Raw genomic sequence first — 14,702 nt, forward strand, 5'->3', positions numbered from 1 at the left:
GAGGGGCTTATTTGGTGAAGCACTATTGTAAAAATATACAATGCTCACCTAAATTATGGACCTTTTGATTTGATTATTTATTTTTTTAAAATTTTAATTTTATTATCTAATCTTTCAATTTGTTCGATTTGAGTCAGTTAGCCGCACCGTAACTTTAAGCTTTAACATAATTACTTATTGTAATAAATTTATAGTTTGAAAAATTGCATGAATAAAAATAAATGATGCATTTAAAATTTGAAGTTAAATTATCATTTACTGATTCAAATCAAACGAATTAAAAAATTAGATAGCCTGATTAAACTTTTAAAAAATTGAATAGCGAAATCAAAATAGTTCATAGTTCAGAAAAGTGCCATAGGCCTTTATCTATCTAAGACTATTTAAGGCGAAATTGCAATTCCTAGGAAATACAAGGACGAGCATCCATTTTAGCACGCTTTAAAAGTTAAAACCCCGTGAAAACGCTTCAATTTTTTTTAAAAAAAATTGGGGGAATGCGATCCCTGCAGTATCGGCCATCATCGTTCAAGCAACTCTTATTCTCATGCGGAGGCGCTCAAACCCTAGCCCGAATCCACGCTCTCATCGTCATCTCCGGCGCCCTCGCCGGCCCGCACTCCCCCGGCCACCTCATCGCCGCCTACGCCCGTCTCGGCGACGTCGCCGCCGCCCGAGCCGTGTTTCGCACCTCCTCCAACCCCACCATCTCAACATGGAATGCTCTCATTGTCGCCAACTCCCGGCTCGGCTCTCCGGCCGATGTCCTCCGCCTCTACCGCCTCCTCGCGGCCCGTCCCGGCCTGGCACGGCCCGACAGCTCCACCTTCACGTTGGCCCTTAGGGCCTGCGCCCATTTGTCGGATCTCGAAGCCGGCGAGGAGATCAAGAACCGCGCGGCGGACCTCGGCTACCGCTACGATGTATTTGTCTGCTCTTCGCTGCTTAATCTGTATGCGAAATGCGGGAAGATGGATGATGCGGTGAAGGTGTTCGATGAAATGCCTAAAAGAGATGTTGTTTCGTGGACAACGATGATTACGGGGTTTGTGAACGCCGGGGAGCCGTTGGAGGCGATTGGAATGTATAAGAGGATGCGGTTGGAAGGGATGGAGGGAGATGGGATTGCAATGGTCGGCTTGGTACAGGCTTCTGCGGCCTTGGGAGATGTGCGGATGGGCTGTTCCGTGCATGGGTACATGGTGCGGCGTGAAATCAATTTGGATGTTCTTGTTGAAACTAGCCTGGTCGACATGTATGCTAAAAATGGGTTCTTGGACACTGCACTTTTTATATTCAATAGAATGCCGTATAAGAATGTGGTTTCTTGGAGCGCCTTGATTTCGGGCTATGCTCAAAATGGGCTTGCGGGGGATGCGTTGTCGATGCTAATCAAGATGCAGGATTGTGGGCTGGAGCCTGATTTGGTTGCGCTTGTGAGTGCCATTCTAGCTTGTTCTCAAATGGGGTGTTTGAAGTTGGGTAAGTCGATCCACTGTTTCATCCAACGAAGGTTCGAATTTGAAAGAATTTCTGCTACTGCAGTTATTGACATGTATTCAAAATGTGGTTCCTTAATAAGCGCCCGTGCCCTTTTTGATCGGATTAGTTCAAGAGACTTGATCTCCTGGAACACTATGATTGCTAGCTATGGCGCTCATGGCTGCGGGAAGCATGCCCTCTCCCTTTTTCGAGAGATGAACAAAACCAAAATAAACCCTGACCAGGCTACCTTCGCTTCTCTTTTGTCAGCTCTTGGCCACTCAGGCTTTGTAGAAGAAGGGCGCTACTGGTTCGATCGCATGGTTAGAGAATATAGGATCAAGCCGGGCGAGAAGCACTATGCTTGTATCGTAGATCTTTTGGCTCGAGCTGGCCATGTCGATAAAGCTCACGAGCTAATCAAATCAATGGTGATTGAGCCAGGGATTGCAGTGTGGGTCGCTCTTCTTTCTGGGTGTCTCAATCATAAAAGATTGGAGCTTGGACAATATATAGCAGAAAAGGTTCTAAACCTGAATCCTGATGATCTAGGGGTGTACTCATTGGTCTCCAATGTTTATGCTGCAGCAAAGAATTGGGACAAAGTAATAGAGGTAAGAAAAGTAATGAAGAGTATGGGTATGAGGAAGGTTCCAGGGTATAGCTTGGTGGAAGTGTGTGGTCAGCTCCACGCATTTCTTATGGAGGATAAGAGCCATCCACATTATGAAAAGATTGCAGAAATGCTACAGAAGCTAGGTTTTGAGATGAGGAAAATGAGTTATGTTCCGAAAACTGAGTTTGTGTTTCATGACCTTGAGGAGGATGTTATGTAGTCATAGTTAAAGGTTGGCCATTGCCTTTGGGTTGTTGAACACTAGCCCTGGGACTAGGGTTGTGATTATAAAGAATTTAAGGGTATCTGGGGACTGACACAATGTGATCAAGTACATTTTGAGAATCATGAATCAAGAGATAGTGGTGAGAGATGTGAAAAGGTTTCGCCATTTTAAAGATGGAATGTGCTCTTGTGTTGATTACTGGTAAAGGTGAATGGTTTTAGCTCCTTTATTGGGTGAAGGAGCTCGCATTCATGGAACCTCTAAATGGAAGAGAAAGGATGGAAGCCGCTTTGATAAAGGTATATGCTTATCTGAGGTGCTCATCTTTTTCCCATTTAGTTCCCCATCTTTGACGGAGATTAATTGAATTTGGGGGACATCTGGTCATAATATTTGTTTGAGGGTGAAGATTGAATGCCTCAATTATATAATAACTAGTAATTGTAGGGAGTCGAATTTTAAACTATCTGAACTAAACCAGTCTCTGATCAAAAAACAAACTAAATCGATAGTGCTAGAATTAGCACCATACTAAACAAGATTCTATGATCAAAATAAGGCATGCCATATTTCTGACTTCTAAGTTGATATATTTATTATCTACTTGCTTATTACTTAAAATTTTAACTTTTTCACTTTTGACATTGCCTTCTTGCTATGTAGTAATGAAGTCGAGTTGCTTGTGATTGATTTCTATGGGATCGAAATGAGGTTTAAAAGTGAAAAGAAATCCTCTTTAGAACTTTCAAAATTAGAGCTTTTATTGTTTGGAAGTAGGAATTATCCCTTTGCCAGCAAAGAATTCTTTGCTTCGTCTCTATACAGGCTGTTTTTGTTACTTTTAACTCGGATTAATCGACTCTAACTTTTTTGGTTGGTGGCTTTACAATGGAAATGTAGGAAAGACTAGCCTTACTACGGAAACTAGGTAGCCTAATTGAAGATAATTTTAGCACATAAACAAAATCAGTCAATATAAAGATTGGTCAACAACTTATCTAAATTACTCGAGGCAAAATGTTCTCAAATTTTCAACAATTGACCTGCAATTGATACTTTGCAGAGGATGCACTGCTGTTCTGCGAAGCACTTCAGATTTGCAGCAGTAACTACATGCCCTTAGCCGCAGGTGATATATCAGTGCTCCTGGAACATTTTCTCTACTCCAGAAGCAGTAGTGTGAAGTTTTTGGCAGTGGCGGAAAGCTAAAATGATTTTTTGGACCCAAAGAGAGAAGCTCCCATTAAGAATGCTGTTTTCCTAGCTGCAACTTGTAGCTGCTACACTATTGCGGAATCTTTAATATGATCAACCGGCACAAGAGATATCATTGGTCTGGTGATTAGAATCATCAACTACACTGTAAGGGAGGAGAGGAAAATCAATATATTCAAGATTCAATTATCTGCAACCATAGTAAGTTCTCTAGCAGTTTGCCAAAGTTCTTGCTGATACACAACTATTATTTACATCATGTCACAATAAGTTACATCTTGTCACAATAAGATATTTGTCAGACTGCTCAACTTCTGTTCTTGTGAAGTATTTAGACTCATCTACTAAACTTTCAGTGAGAATTTTTGTCATCATAGAGATCTCTTTTATTCTTTGTTGAATAAATTTCATGTACTTGAAGAATGCCTGTCATGATGTTTCTTAGTCATTCGGATTACTAAAGTGCTAACTTGAATTTGGGATTGCTAAAGTGCTACTAAACAATGATTTTTCCTAATCGTTGATTAAATGTAAATCAAGCTGATTGTTATTTTCGAATTTCCAGGATCGTTTTCCAGGATCGTCTTGACGAATAAGCTGAAGATATTGCTGGAACAGTAGGTCAGTTTCTATCCGCCTGAAACAGCTAATTTATTTCAAATTTGCCAACTTTGTGCAGAAAAGTTATGAGAGGGAAAGAAATAAGAAGAATCAGAGTTTGTCCATTTTATCAAGTCAAAAAAGCATCATAGTCCTTGCTTCAAATTTCTTGGCTGTTCTCTGATGCCTTCCATTTCCCTTGTAACGTCCATGATTGCTCATTTGTGCGCCGTTGGATCGCAAGAAAAAGAGGTAACACCGTAACAGGAAAAAGAGATTTTTTTTTTTTTGAATAACCCTTAAAAGATTTATATTTGGTCAAATAACTATGTTAAAAAGGATTTGGTGGTTGATACCCAAGTTTCAAGTTCGAATTCTAATTGATTCACATTTTCAGCTAAGTTTATTTTTTAAAAAATAAACGAAGCGGGTAGCATACTACTTCTCTCTATCTCAAAAAAAAAAAGAGCAAATAATCTTTTTTCGTCCCGCTTGAGCTTAAGGGTGGAGCAAAAACTAGAAGACGATAAATTATTTATTATCTTTGATTTTAATAATAGTCAATTGTTTATCCTTTTTCTCTTTGGAAAAATAACCGTTAATGATTTACCCTTTTTTTCTTAATTTTCTACATTTAATCCTAAATAACCATACAAAAATTTTAAGAACACAAAAAAAAAAAATTCTAGCAATACACATTACAAATATAACAACCAAATAAAAATTCTAATAACCTATCTACAATTATATTGCACAAAAGATACGAACAAGCCGAAGTTTTTTAAAAATGTGGTGAACTATTTATAGTCCTTTACTCTTCTCTCCACCAGTCTTGAGTTGGACAAAACAGGATTAGGCTATTTGATAAATTATAAATTTTTCAGGATCCGTTTGAAACAAAGTCTAAAATTTCTTTCCATTTCTCCATTTAATAATGAAAATATTAAGTCTTTATAACCATCAATCCTAGGGTCCTAGGGTTTAGTCAATCACTTTGGAGTTTTTAGTATAAAAAAAAGGCTAAATTACATAAAACATCTATATCAAAACCTGATTTTTTACTTTCTTCCTCTATCATTTAAAAATCTACACTGTCCCCTTATAAAATAAAAAATGTTCATTTTGCCTCCTTGTAAAATGAAAAATGTTCACTTCGCTTCCTACCGTTAGTATTCCGTTAGTATTTCGTTTATAAAATATTATTATACATTTTTTATGCTAAAAATGCCTTCAGTCTTCTCTCCTGTGAACATGGTGAGAGCAAAATGGTAAGGGGCAACATTGTCATTTTATCGTCACAATTCACATCGTATCTCCTGTGAATATTTTTTATTTTACAAAGGGGCAAAGTATAGGATTTTAAATGACAGGGGGAAAAGTAAAATATCGAGTTTTGATAGGGAGGTTTTCTGTAATTTAGTGAAAAAAAAAAAATATCTCAAACTTCTTTAAAACTTCAAATATATCTTATTTATTCATGAGGACCAAAGTATCCTTCTTAATTTTAAGTAAGTCTTTCAAATATTCCTATTTTTTCTAGGGTTTACTAAATTAAAATCTAATCATACAGCTAGCTGTGATCGTAATATAAAAACACTTATGTACTTAAAATTATAGGATTTAAATTTTTATAATAAAATTTTAGAAATGTGGTGTATAAGATGTACTTATAGATCTGTTGTACGGAATAATTCTTCTCCACCATCCCATCTTCCAATTATACTATTCTATTATTTTATTCAAATTAGTTTCACTATTTTCTTCTATGATTTTTTTTTTTTTTTTTTTTACATATGCATGTATAATATAATAAGGTTAATTCCTTATAAGCGCTTATAAATTATGGCTCACAAATACTGATTTGAATATTTTTAATTAATTTAAGATGTTACATTTCATCATAGTTTATTTTAAATACTAAAGAGCATAAATTTTTTTTTCCTTCTAAAAATATTTTTCACAAAAAAAAAAATAGTTTTCACAATTTTACGTGAAACCAATGTATCAAACAATACCTAAAATAACCACAAAAACATAAAAAAATAAAAGACAGTAAAAAAAAAAAAAAAAAGAAAATCCACCAGTTTTATAAAGCTTAGTTTTTTTAAAAAAAAAAAAAACAAAAATCAAGAACGTGTCTTCAACTTGTCGAAGAAAAAGATAAAGAAAGAGAGAAACAATAGGAGAAAATTTAGCCGACTCCATTATATATAAGTAATTTAATCATCTAATTTTTTCGAAACTCACAGAAAACTCTTTCATTGAACATCAATCATATTGCTTAGATAGATATCATTGGTTACTAGTAACCATTGTCAAAATGATTTCCAGACAGCTTCAACGTAACAGAGCTGCGAAATTTCGGCACCTTTCCTGAGAGATTATTGTTAGTGACGTCCAGCAGCTGCAACACAGGTAAAGCGGCCAGGCTCTCCGGAATGGATCCGTGCAGTCTGTTGTTGCTCAGCACAATCTTCTTCAGTGAGGTGAGTTCGGCAACATTCGATGAGATTGTCCCTGAGAAATTGCGGTTCGAGAAATCGAGGACAACGATATCATTCGCCTTTGCGTCGCAACCAATCCCGAGCCACCTGCTATCAGTGCAAGGATCGTTCCCCGTCCAGGAACTAGCTAGCTCGAGCGGGTAGCCGAATCCCGCCGCCACCTCTAACAGTATTGTCACTCTTGCGTCGCACGGCCCGGGCACCGTCCTGCAGAAGCTATTCTTGCCGCCAACATCAATTGAAATATTTTAAGCAGAGAAGACCGGGAACGGGCCCTGCAGTTTGTTGTTCGACAGCGAGACATTTCGAAGTGTGGCGCGCCACCTTAGTGACAGCGGAACGATTCCCGTCAGATCGTTATCGCGAGCTTGGAAAGACTGCAGCAGAGTGAGGTTAGAGAGATCGGGGATAGGGCCGGTGAGGTGGTTTGATTGCAGTTCTATGCGAACCAATTGCGGCGGCGCGCCGATCATGCTGATATGACCGGTTAGGTTGTTATGAGATAGCGTGAGATTCGCTAAAGATGATAACGACGCAAATTCATCGGGAATCGCGCCAGTGATGCCGGCATTAGATGCTGACAAATCACTGAGGTTCGAGGAGCCTGAAAGACTAGATGGTAAACTCCACGGTGCTAGAGGGATGTTGTCCATGGAAACTCGCCGCAGGCGAATGAGACCGGAGAAAAAGTCAGTGGGGATAGAGGAGAAGGCCGTGTCATGGAGTATGAGGGTGTCAAGAAATTCGAGGTCGGCCAAGGAAGGTAGCGGTCCAGAAAGAGGGTTGTTGCTGAGGTCGACAGATTGTAGGGCAGAGAGCTTGGCGATGGAGGGGTGGAGAGTGCCGGAGAGTTGAAGATCGTAGAATACGAGGTCCGTCACTCGGCCTTTGTCGCATCCCACATTTATCCACGGTCCTTCGCAGGGGTCCGTGCCTTTTTCTCAAGTACCCGGAAGATGAGGGGATGAGAAGCTCCCGACTATGTCCCACATGAGCTGGGAGTCGACGGACAGAGCCGATACGAAGGTAAAGACATTGGAACAGCAGAGAAAAGTTATTAGAAAGGATATGAGATGCGAGAACTTAGCCATTTTCGCACCGTCGAAAAAAACAAATGAAGATGTATTCAGGATTTAAAAAGAAAAATACTTTCAAAAAAGGCAAGAAGTAGATTTTCGAAATCTGAATAATCCTACTCTGCTTGTGCAAGATTCCTGCTTGTGCAAGATTCCTGCTCGCCATTATTTCTTTTGTTTCTTTCCAATTATGGTGTTAACAAAAAGGGGCACTTTAAAATCGGTATTCTAACACAATACCCTATTATATAATCAAAAAATTGATACACCAACCATCCCTAGAGCAAGTGGCAAAGCGGTGGTTGGTACCCGAGACCTAAGTTCGAATCCTAGTTGATTCACATTTCTAGCTAAGTTTATTTCTAAATGAAATAAACGAAGCGGGTAGCGTGCTACCTATCTCTCAAAAAAAAAAAAATTGATACACATATATATATTCAGTGTACTATAATAATTTATGTTGCCAGTTATAAATTTTAGCACACATGCGATAAAAATAAGTTTTGGAGAGTTTGGCAAGGAGCTCTATAATATGACGAAAAGCAATTTGGAGGAGCCGTTTGGCCTAGATTCTGAAAAAATAATTTCTACAATATAGATTTTAATTTGGAGGAGCCGTTTGGCCTAGATTCTGAAAAAATAATTTCTATAAAACAAGATCAATATTTTTGATTTAAAATTTTAATGTCATATTATTACATTTTGTAAGATTTTTATTTTCAGCCGTTGATTTTGAGCCCCTTCGTTCACTAGGCAAATGATATCGTAAAATTATATAATTTATTTTCTAGATACTTCAAATATTCTAGATCAAGTTTAACGGAGCTGATCGACGATTCGAAAGTCGCAACATCGAAAACGAGCTGGAAGCACGGAAGGCTCCGTGCTTCCGATAGCATAGTAGCCTCACTCTATATATATATATATATATATATATATATATATATATATATAGGCTGAGTGAATAATCTGAGTTTAATTATAATTAGGCCAATATTGTTGGCCCATAAAAACAAACCCAACAGACAAATAAAAGAGTAAAATTTCATTAAATTTATTCATTTTTCCTTTCTTTCTTTCTTTCACAGAGCTAGGGGTGGAACTGGGCCCGGGCCTAAACAAAGCCCGGCCCGATGGGCCATGTTTGGGCCGGGTTTTGGATATTAAAAATACAACTTTGGGTTCGGGCCGGGTTTAAAAATTTAGGCCCGAAAAAATTTTGGGCCTATTTGGACATGTCTAAGCCCGACCCGAGCCCGACCCAAAAGCCTGATATATTAATTATCAAAATAAAATATTTAATTATATATATTATTTATCTAGTAAAAGAAATAAATGATATAATATATCATATATAGTATATATTGTTATTAATGATATGTACTTATATATATGAGGATATGTTATATATTAACAAAATATTTAGTTCTATATTATGATATATTTGATGTTAGATATTAATTTCTTTGATGTGATAAAACTAAAAATAGGTATTTTATTTTAATTTTATACAAATAAAAGTATTTATGTATTATATGATACATGCATAAAATGGGCTTCCACAAAGCCCGATGGGTATTGGGCATTGGGCTTGGGCTTGGGCTTGGGCCGGGCCTTGATTTTTAAAAAATTGGGTAAAAGCCCGACCCGAAGCCCAACATTTTGTTTTGGGCCGGGCTTGGGGATAGTAATACCCAGCCCAAGCCCGGCCCATTTCCACCCCTATACAGAGCTCTATAATTTCAATATGTTTCTCTATTTCTTTTTTCTGTCTCTCACCCTAAGTAGCCAAGCCGGAAGCCCTCCAAGTTACCAAATAACAGTATATGCCCGCCGTTGCCTACCTTGCTATTAATTATATGCTTGAGAAAAAACAGAATATTTTTAAAGTAAAAAGTTATTATTTATATAAAATTTTAATTTTAGTTATATATGATTGGATAGTTTAATCCAATATTTATCTATATAATTTATTTATTTTTGACTGCGTAAATAAAATGAATAATATGGAGATTGAAGGCGGAAGAGAAGACATGTGAGCCTGAAAAGATTAAGTATTCAACTCATAAATTATTTTTCTTCATATTATAATACCATATTTCATATAATTATTTTGTACTTTGAACTATTAGACATATTTTTGTATCAAATTATAGAAAATATTTTATACAAATTAAACTATTGATCGTATGATGTTGAGAATTTCAAGCGGCTCGTTTAGGGCTCGAGCTCGCTCGACTTGAAATTATGCTCGCTTGAGCTCGGCTCGAATTAATTTCAATCCAAGCTTGAGCTTAAATTTAGGCTCGAAATTAATTTCAAGCCGAATTTGAGCCAAGGTAAGCTCGCTCGAGCTCGGCTTGTTTCCACCCCTAACCACCTCCTTTTAAGATGTACGTGTTCTACAGCCTTGCTGGAAAGTGTACTACCAAACAAACGTTTTCTTCGAAACTGTTCATCGGTTAAGGAATTATGGGAGGCGATCTGTTGCAAAGGAGGTATACATGGGGATAGAGATTAGTGATTATCGCTGTCACTTTGTGGGCTCTTTGGTTGGAGCGAAATAGAAGAATCTTCGCGAATACTAAGCTCTCGTCGGGGTACTTGTTGGCCGAGATTAGAACTCTTAAGGATTTATGGTTTCGTTTCTGCTTCAGTAATAATTCCTGTTGACCCTTTTTTTTTTTTTTTTTTTTNGTTTATTTTCTAATGAATGAAATGGCAACATGCTACCTTTTCTCCAAAAAAAAAAAAAAAACAAAAATCATATAAAATCCATATTAAAAAAATAACCCAAAAATAAGATCAATAAGAAGTTGAATAAAACATAATTTGCATCCCTAGGCTATGTTCATCTAATAACAAGAAGTCAAAATACGGATCAACCAAAAAAGAGAAAAACAGAGTAAAATTCTTGTAAGGCCCATCGGACGAAAAGTAATCCAATATAAACACTATTTACTAATAAAAATAAGCATCTACTGAACTTATGAATAAATATAAATGCTTAAACTATCTCTGTCGAGGAACTTACTTCATCTGATTCGCCGAACAACATGCGTCTTTCAAAATGTCCTAGAACGACCGAATGTAGATCAAGGTCTACCAACATCTCTACACTGTAGAAAGTACAAATAGTCACAGAACATGAAAAAACTGCTAGAACAATGATGTGAATAAGATTGAGCTCTGAATAAGGGATAAGCTAAGGCTCTGCACGGATGCATAAATATCTTATTCAGTATATCTCCATAATTTTCTTAAGAAGTTTGTATATTTCGTAGACGAAAAGTGTGATTAAATGCCTAAAATTGGATATTATTTTTGGCCTTAAGTTAATTTTTTGGGACAAAATAAATCACCATATAGATAAAATATGTTATCTTAGCAAATCATGAATATCAAGACCTCTCAAAGAGCTGAAATCAACCAGATTTCTTACAATCATTAACAGTGGCGGAGCCATTGCCGGGCCCACAGTGGCCATGGCCCCCCTAACTTTTTTCAAATTACATAGAAGTCTTTTGTAATAAAAATAAAATATTATAAATTTTAATTTTGGGGGGCCAAATTAATTCTTTTAATAAAATTGTGTCTCAATTTTTTTTTCAAATTTCTCGATCCTTTCTCTTCAACTCTTATGGTCTTGTTCCTTTTTGAGCATATTATTATTATTGTTGCTAGTAATAACTGATCAGTGAATCTGACAAAATTTTTTTCTTATTATCCAAGGTTGAATTTTTTTTTCTATCGAATCTAAATCTTGGCCTCCGAATTTTAATTTCTTGCTTCGTCCCCTGCAATCATACTAGAAAATTTTTATATATCAATAAGTTATCCTTGGATAACTAACTCTGACCTCCAAACAGGGCCTAAACGAACAGGGCAAAATGGGCCCGACAGGTAAAGTTCACAAAATACTATGCTCAGACTTCTATGTCAAACATAGATGATGAAATCACGAAAAATGGTAAAAGTCATGCACTAACCAGAATGTTCGCGACTTGATTGCAACAATCTAAAATGCTCGGATAAAAAATTATAGCAAATTAAAGTTTGAGAAACAAATTAAAGTTTAAAAACCACAAGTCCAATTAAAGTTTGAAAACGAAAAGTGCATTAAGCAAGTTTTAACAGCACATTTGAAATGCACTTGATAATACATGAGATGCAGCAACATCTAAACTAAACAATATTGTAGATATTTTCGCTAAATTAGTCACAAACACCACCTTCAAAAAAGATAAATAAATAAATCAATTAGTCACAAACATACAGGTCGATGGTGTCAAACAAGAAAAGATGATGCAAATTAACGAGAATTTGGTATTTCGAGAGGTTAATGAATTGTACAAGTTAACTACTACAACCAAAATCTATCGACGGCACACAAATATGAGGAATAAAAAAAAAAAAGAAAAAAAGAAGTTCTACTCAGGGATTATTAAAGCATAATAAAAAAAACGACCATAAAATGTAGAGAATCGGGAAGAGATAATTTACGCATTTCCAGTTCCCGCAAACAAAAAACCTTCTCTCCATCAGCGATTCACTGCAAACAACGAAAAAAAAAAAAAACAAAAAAACCAAAAAAAAAAGAAGAGAGCATCAGTTAGAAAATGCCAAAGAACGTATCCAGAGAATAATCGAGAGACCCTTTTGGTAACGGAACATTCCAGAGCCCACAAACCTTCTACGTACGGAGACGAAGTAGAAGCAGCACCTCTCGTCGGTGAAGCCGCCTCCGAGCAGGGAATAATGCGCTGCGACAGTACTACGTGGACAAAAAGCTTAAAAAAGGGGCTTTTTTTGCAAATAGCCTCCTGACAAATTTTATTTGCAAAAATAGTCCTATCCAAAATTTATTTATAAAAATGACCTTGGCCCTGCCATGCCAGCGCTACGTCAGCGCCACGCGGGCAGGGTCTGGGCCAGGTATTCAAGTTGAACACGGTGATTGGTTCACCGTGTCTAAACACGGTGAACCAATCACCGTGTTCATCGTGTTTCTCACACCCCGTCCGGAGTGGTAGTATTGCATTAGATACGGTGATTCGTTCACCGTGTCTAAACACGGTGAACTGTTCACCGCGTTTAGACATGGTGAATCATTTACCGTGTCCTTCACTTTCATATTTGGTCAAATACGGCTTGGCTAGTTGTATTGGATACGGACTTAGCCATTTTCGGGGGTGCTTAATACATTTGTATTGGACACAGTCAACCATTCACCGTATCCATTAGATTTGTATTGGACACGGTGAATGGATCACCGTGTCCAATACATTTGTATTGGACACGGTGATCCATTCACCGTGTCCAATACAACTGCCTGCCCAGCTGATAGTTTGCCGCAGAAAAATCAATTACAAGATTCAATATAAGAATACAATACAGATACACATCACAACACATCACAACACATCACAACATCACAAAAGTAATACACATCACAACATCACAAAATTAATACACATTACAACATCACAACCAATAGAATCTCAATAATATAATCAATACCAAATAATCAAAACAGAATATACAAAATAAATGCAAGTTATACAATAATATATAAATATAATATCATGTTCTCCTCCCTCGACCTCCTCGACCACGTCGCCTACCACGTCCGCGACCACGACCAACATCATGCTCATCAAAAGGCTCCAAGATCTCCAACTGGTCTAGATGCTCTATAGCAGCACCCTCAATAACCGGCTCAATCACAGCAGTAGCATGTGCCGGTAGTATGTCTGGCCGTGGAGGAGCTGAAGAGGAGGGCTGATCTGGCCGTGGAGGAGCTGAAGAGGAGGGCTGATCTGTACGGATAGACCTCGATCGCCGTCGACGCCTAAAATAAACAATATCACCTGCTCGAGCTGGATCCTGCGGTACTGGTGCTGGTGCCGGGTCCGTAACATCAGCATAAGGTGGCTCCCCTATCGGTGATGATGGCATCGGTGGACTATATACGGGTGCATGGCCGGACGTCGATGCTCCACCATAGTCTGCTGGTCCTGGAGGTACATAGTGTGGAAGCGTAGGTAAAGTCTCCAGAACTGCCTCCATCTGATCGGCGACCTGTGATAGGGTAGCTAAGACTCCACCTCCTGAAATATCGGGTAGGACACGTCTGATCGTATAATGTGATCTCTGCACGATATCAACCTGAAATAAAAGCACAATCAAAAAAGATTATACGAAACTTTCTTGTATATATAAAAATTAATATAAAAAGATATTTGCAATTACAATCATACCAATACTCTCTCGACGTGTCCACGTGGCTGATAGGCGAGTGGTGGCCGCTGTACAGGTCTAGATATCCACCTCCTGGTGATCGTCCAATACCACTGCATGTAAACAGTGGTAGCTCGTATCGGATCTGGATCTGTCTCAGGGGCCACCTCTGCTATATCTACTAATCTATCATTCCAACGCTCAATGTATGAGGCGTGGTATGCCGCCCAATCCTCATCTGCTCTGCCTCGTGAATTGATGCGAGGTATGGCAAGCACAGGTTCAGGTATATGCTGTAGTAGCCCAAACTGGCGAAGCACAGGATCGGGATGACGGAGCTCAATAATGTGGAAGCAGACTAAGATAGTCCTCGATTGCCAAACCTGGGACCCCGCTAGACAAAAAGGTGGGAGCGTTTCTAACACTGCGTCGTCATAAGACCTCCATATAATCTATTGTGAAAAATACATATGATTAGCTATCAAAACACATATAATGAACTATTGTGAAAATAGACGGTGAAAATTGAATAATCTTTAAAATTTGAGCATAGGACTTTTAAATTCAAAATCAAGAATGTTAATCTTAATCTATATAGTTTAAAGTATTTTCTATCAAAATTTGAAGAAATTTAGATTCTTCTATATAGTAACCTAGCTCTATATATAGTATAGATAGTATAGTAGCCTAGCTCTATATATAGTATAGATAGTATAGTAGCCTAGCGCTATATATAGTATAGA

General features: G+C 37.7%; 3 protein-coding genes across 3 annotated transcripts in view; 1 reads left to right on the forward strand and 2 right to left on the reverse strand.

Moving 5' to 3' along the window:
- Positions 460-8,025, forward strand: LOC109722697 (putative pentatricopeptide repeat-containing protein At3g25060, mitochondrial). The gene is made up of 4 exons (XM_020250808.1): positions 460-2,623; positions 3,388-3,740; positions 4,105-4,391; positions 6,471-8,025. The coding sequence occupies exon 1, from the start codon at positions 498-500 to the stop codon at positions 2,316-2,318; it is 1,821 nt and encodes a 606-aa protein (XP_020106397.1). The 5' UTR covers positions 460-497; the 3' UTR covers positions 2,319-2,623; positions 3,388-3,740; positions 4,105-4,391; positions 6,471-8,025.
- LOC109723382 (receptor-like kinase TMK2) lies at positions 6,442-12,612 on the reverse strand. Its single transcript, XM_020251722.1, has 7 exons — positions 12,599-12,612; positions 12,410-12,493; positions 12,251-12,271; positions 10,754-10,838; positions 10,149-10,203; positions 6,968-7,577; positions 6,442-6,850 (listed from the first exon to the last, which is right to left on the reverse strand). Exons 1-7 carry the CDS (start codon positions 12,610-12,612, stop codon positions 6,442-6,444), a joined length of 1,278 nt encoding a protein of 425 aa, XP_020107311.1.
- The window catches only part of LOC109723384 (serine/threonine-protein phosphatase 7 long form homolog), a 4,352-nt gene continuing 2,798 nt past the window's right edge, over positions 13,149-14,702 (reverse strand). The window contains exons 2-3 of the mRNA XM_020251724.1: positions 13,980-14,411; positions 13,149-13,887 (exon numbers count right to left, since the gene is read on the reverse strand). Of these exons, the coding sequence (XP_020107313.1) occupies positions 13,303-13,887; positions 13,980-14,411 (1,017 nt within the window). The 3' untranslated portion in view covers positions 13,149-13,302. The remainder of the gene's footprint in view (positions 13,888-13,979; positions 14,412-14,702) is intronic.

Source organism: Ananas comosus, linkage group 17 (assembly GCF_001540865.1).
Source record: "Ananas comosus cultivar F153 linkage group 17, ASM154086v1, whole genome shotgun sequence".
Lineage (NCBI taxonomy): Eukaryota > Viridiplantae > Streptophyta > Magnoliopsida > Poales > Bromeliaceae > Ananas > Ananas comosus.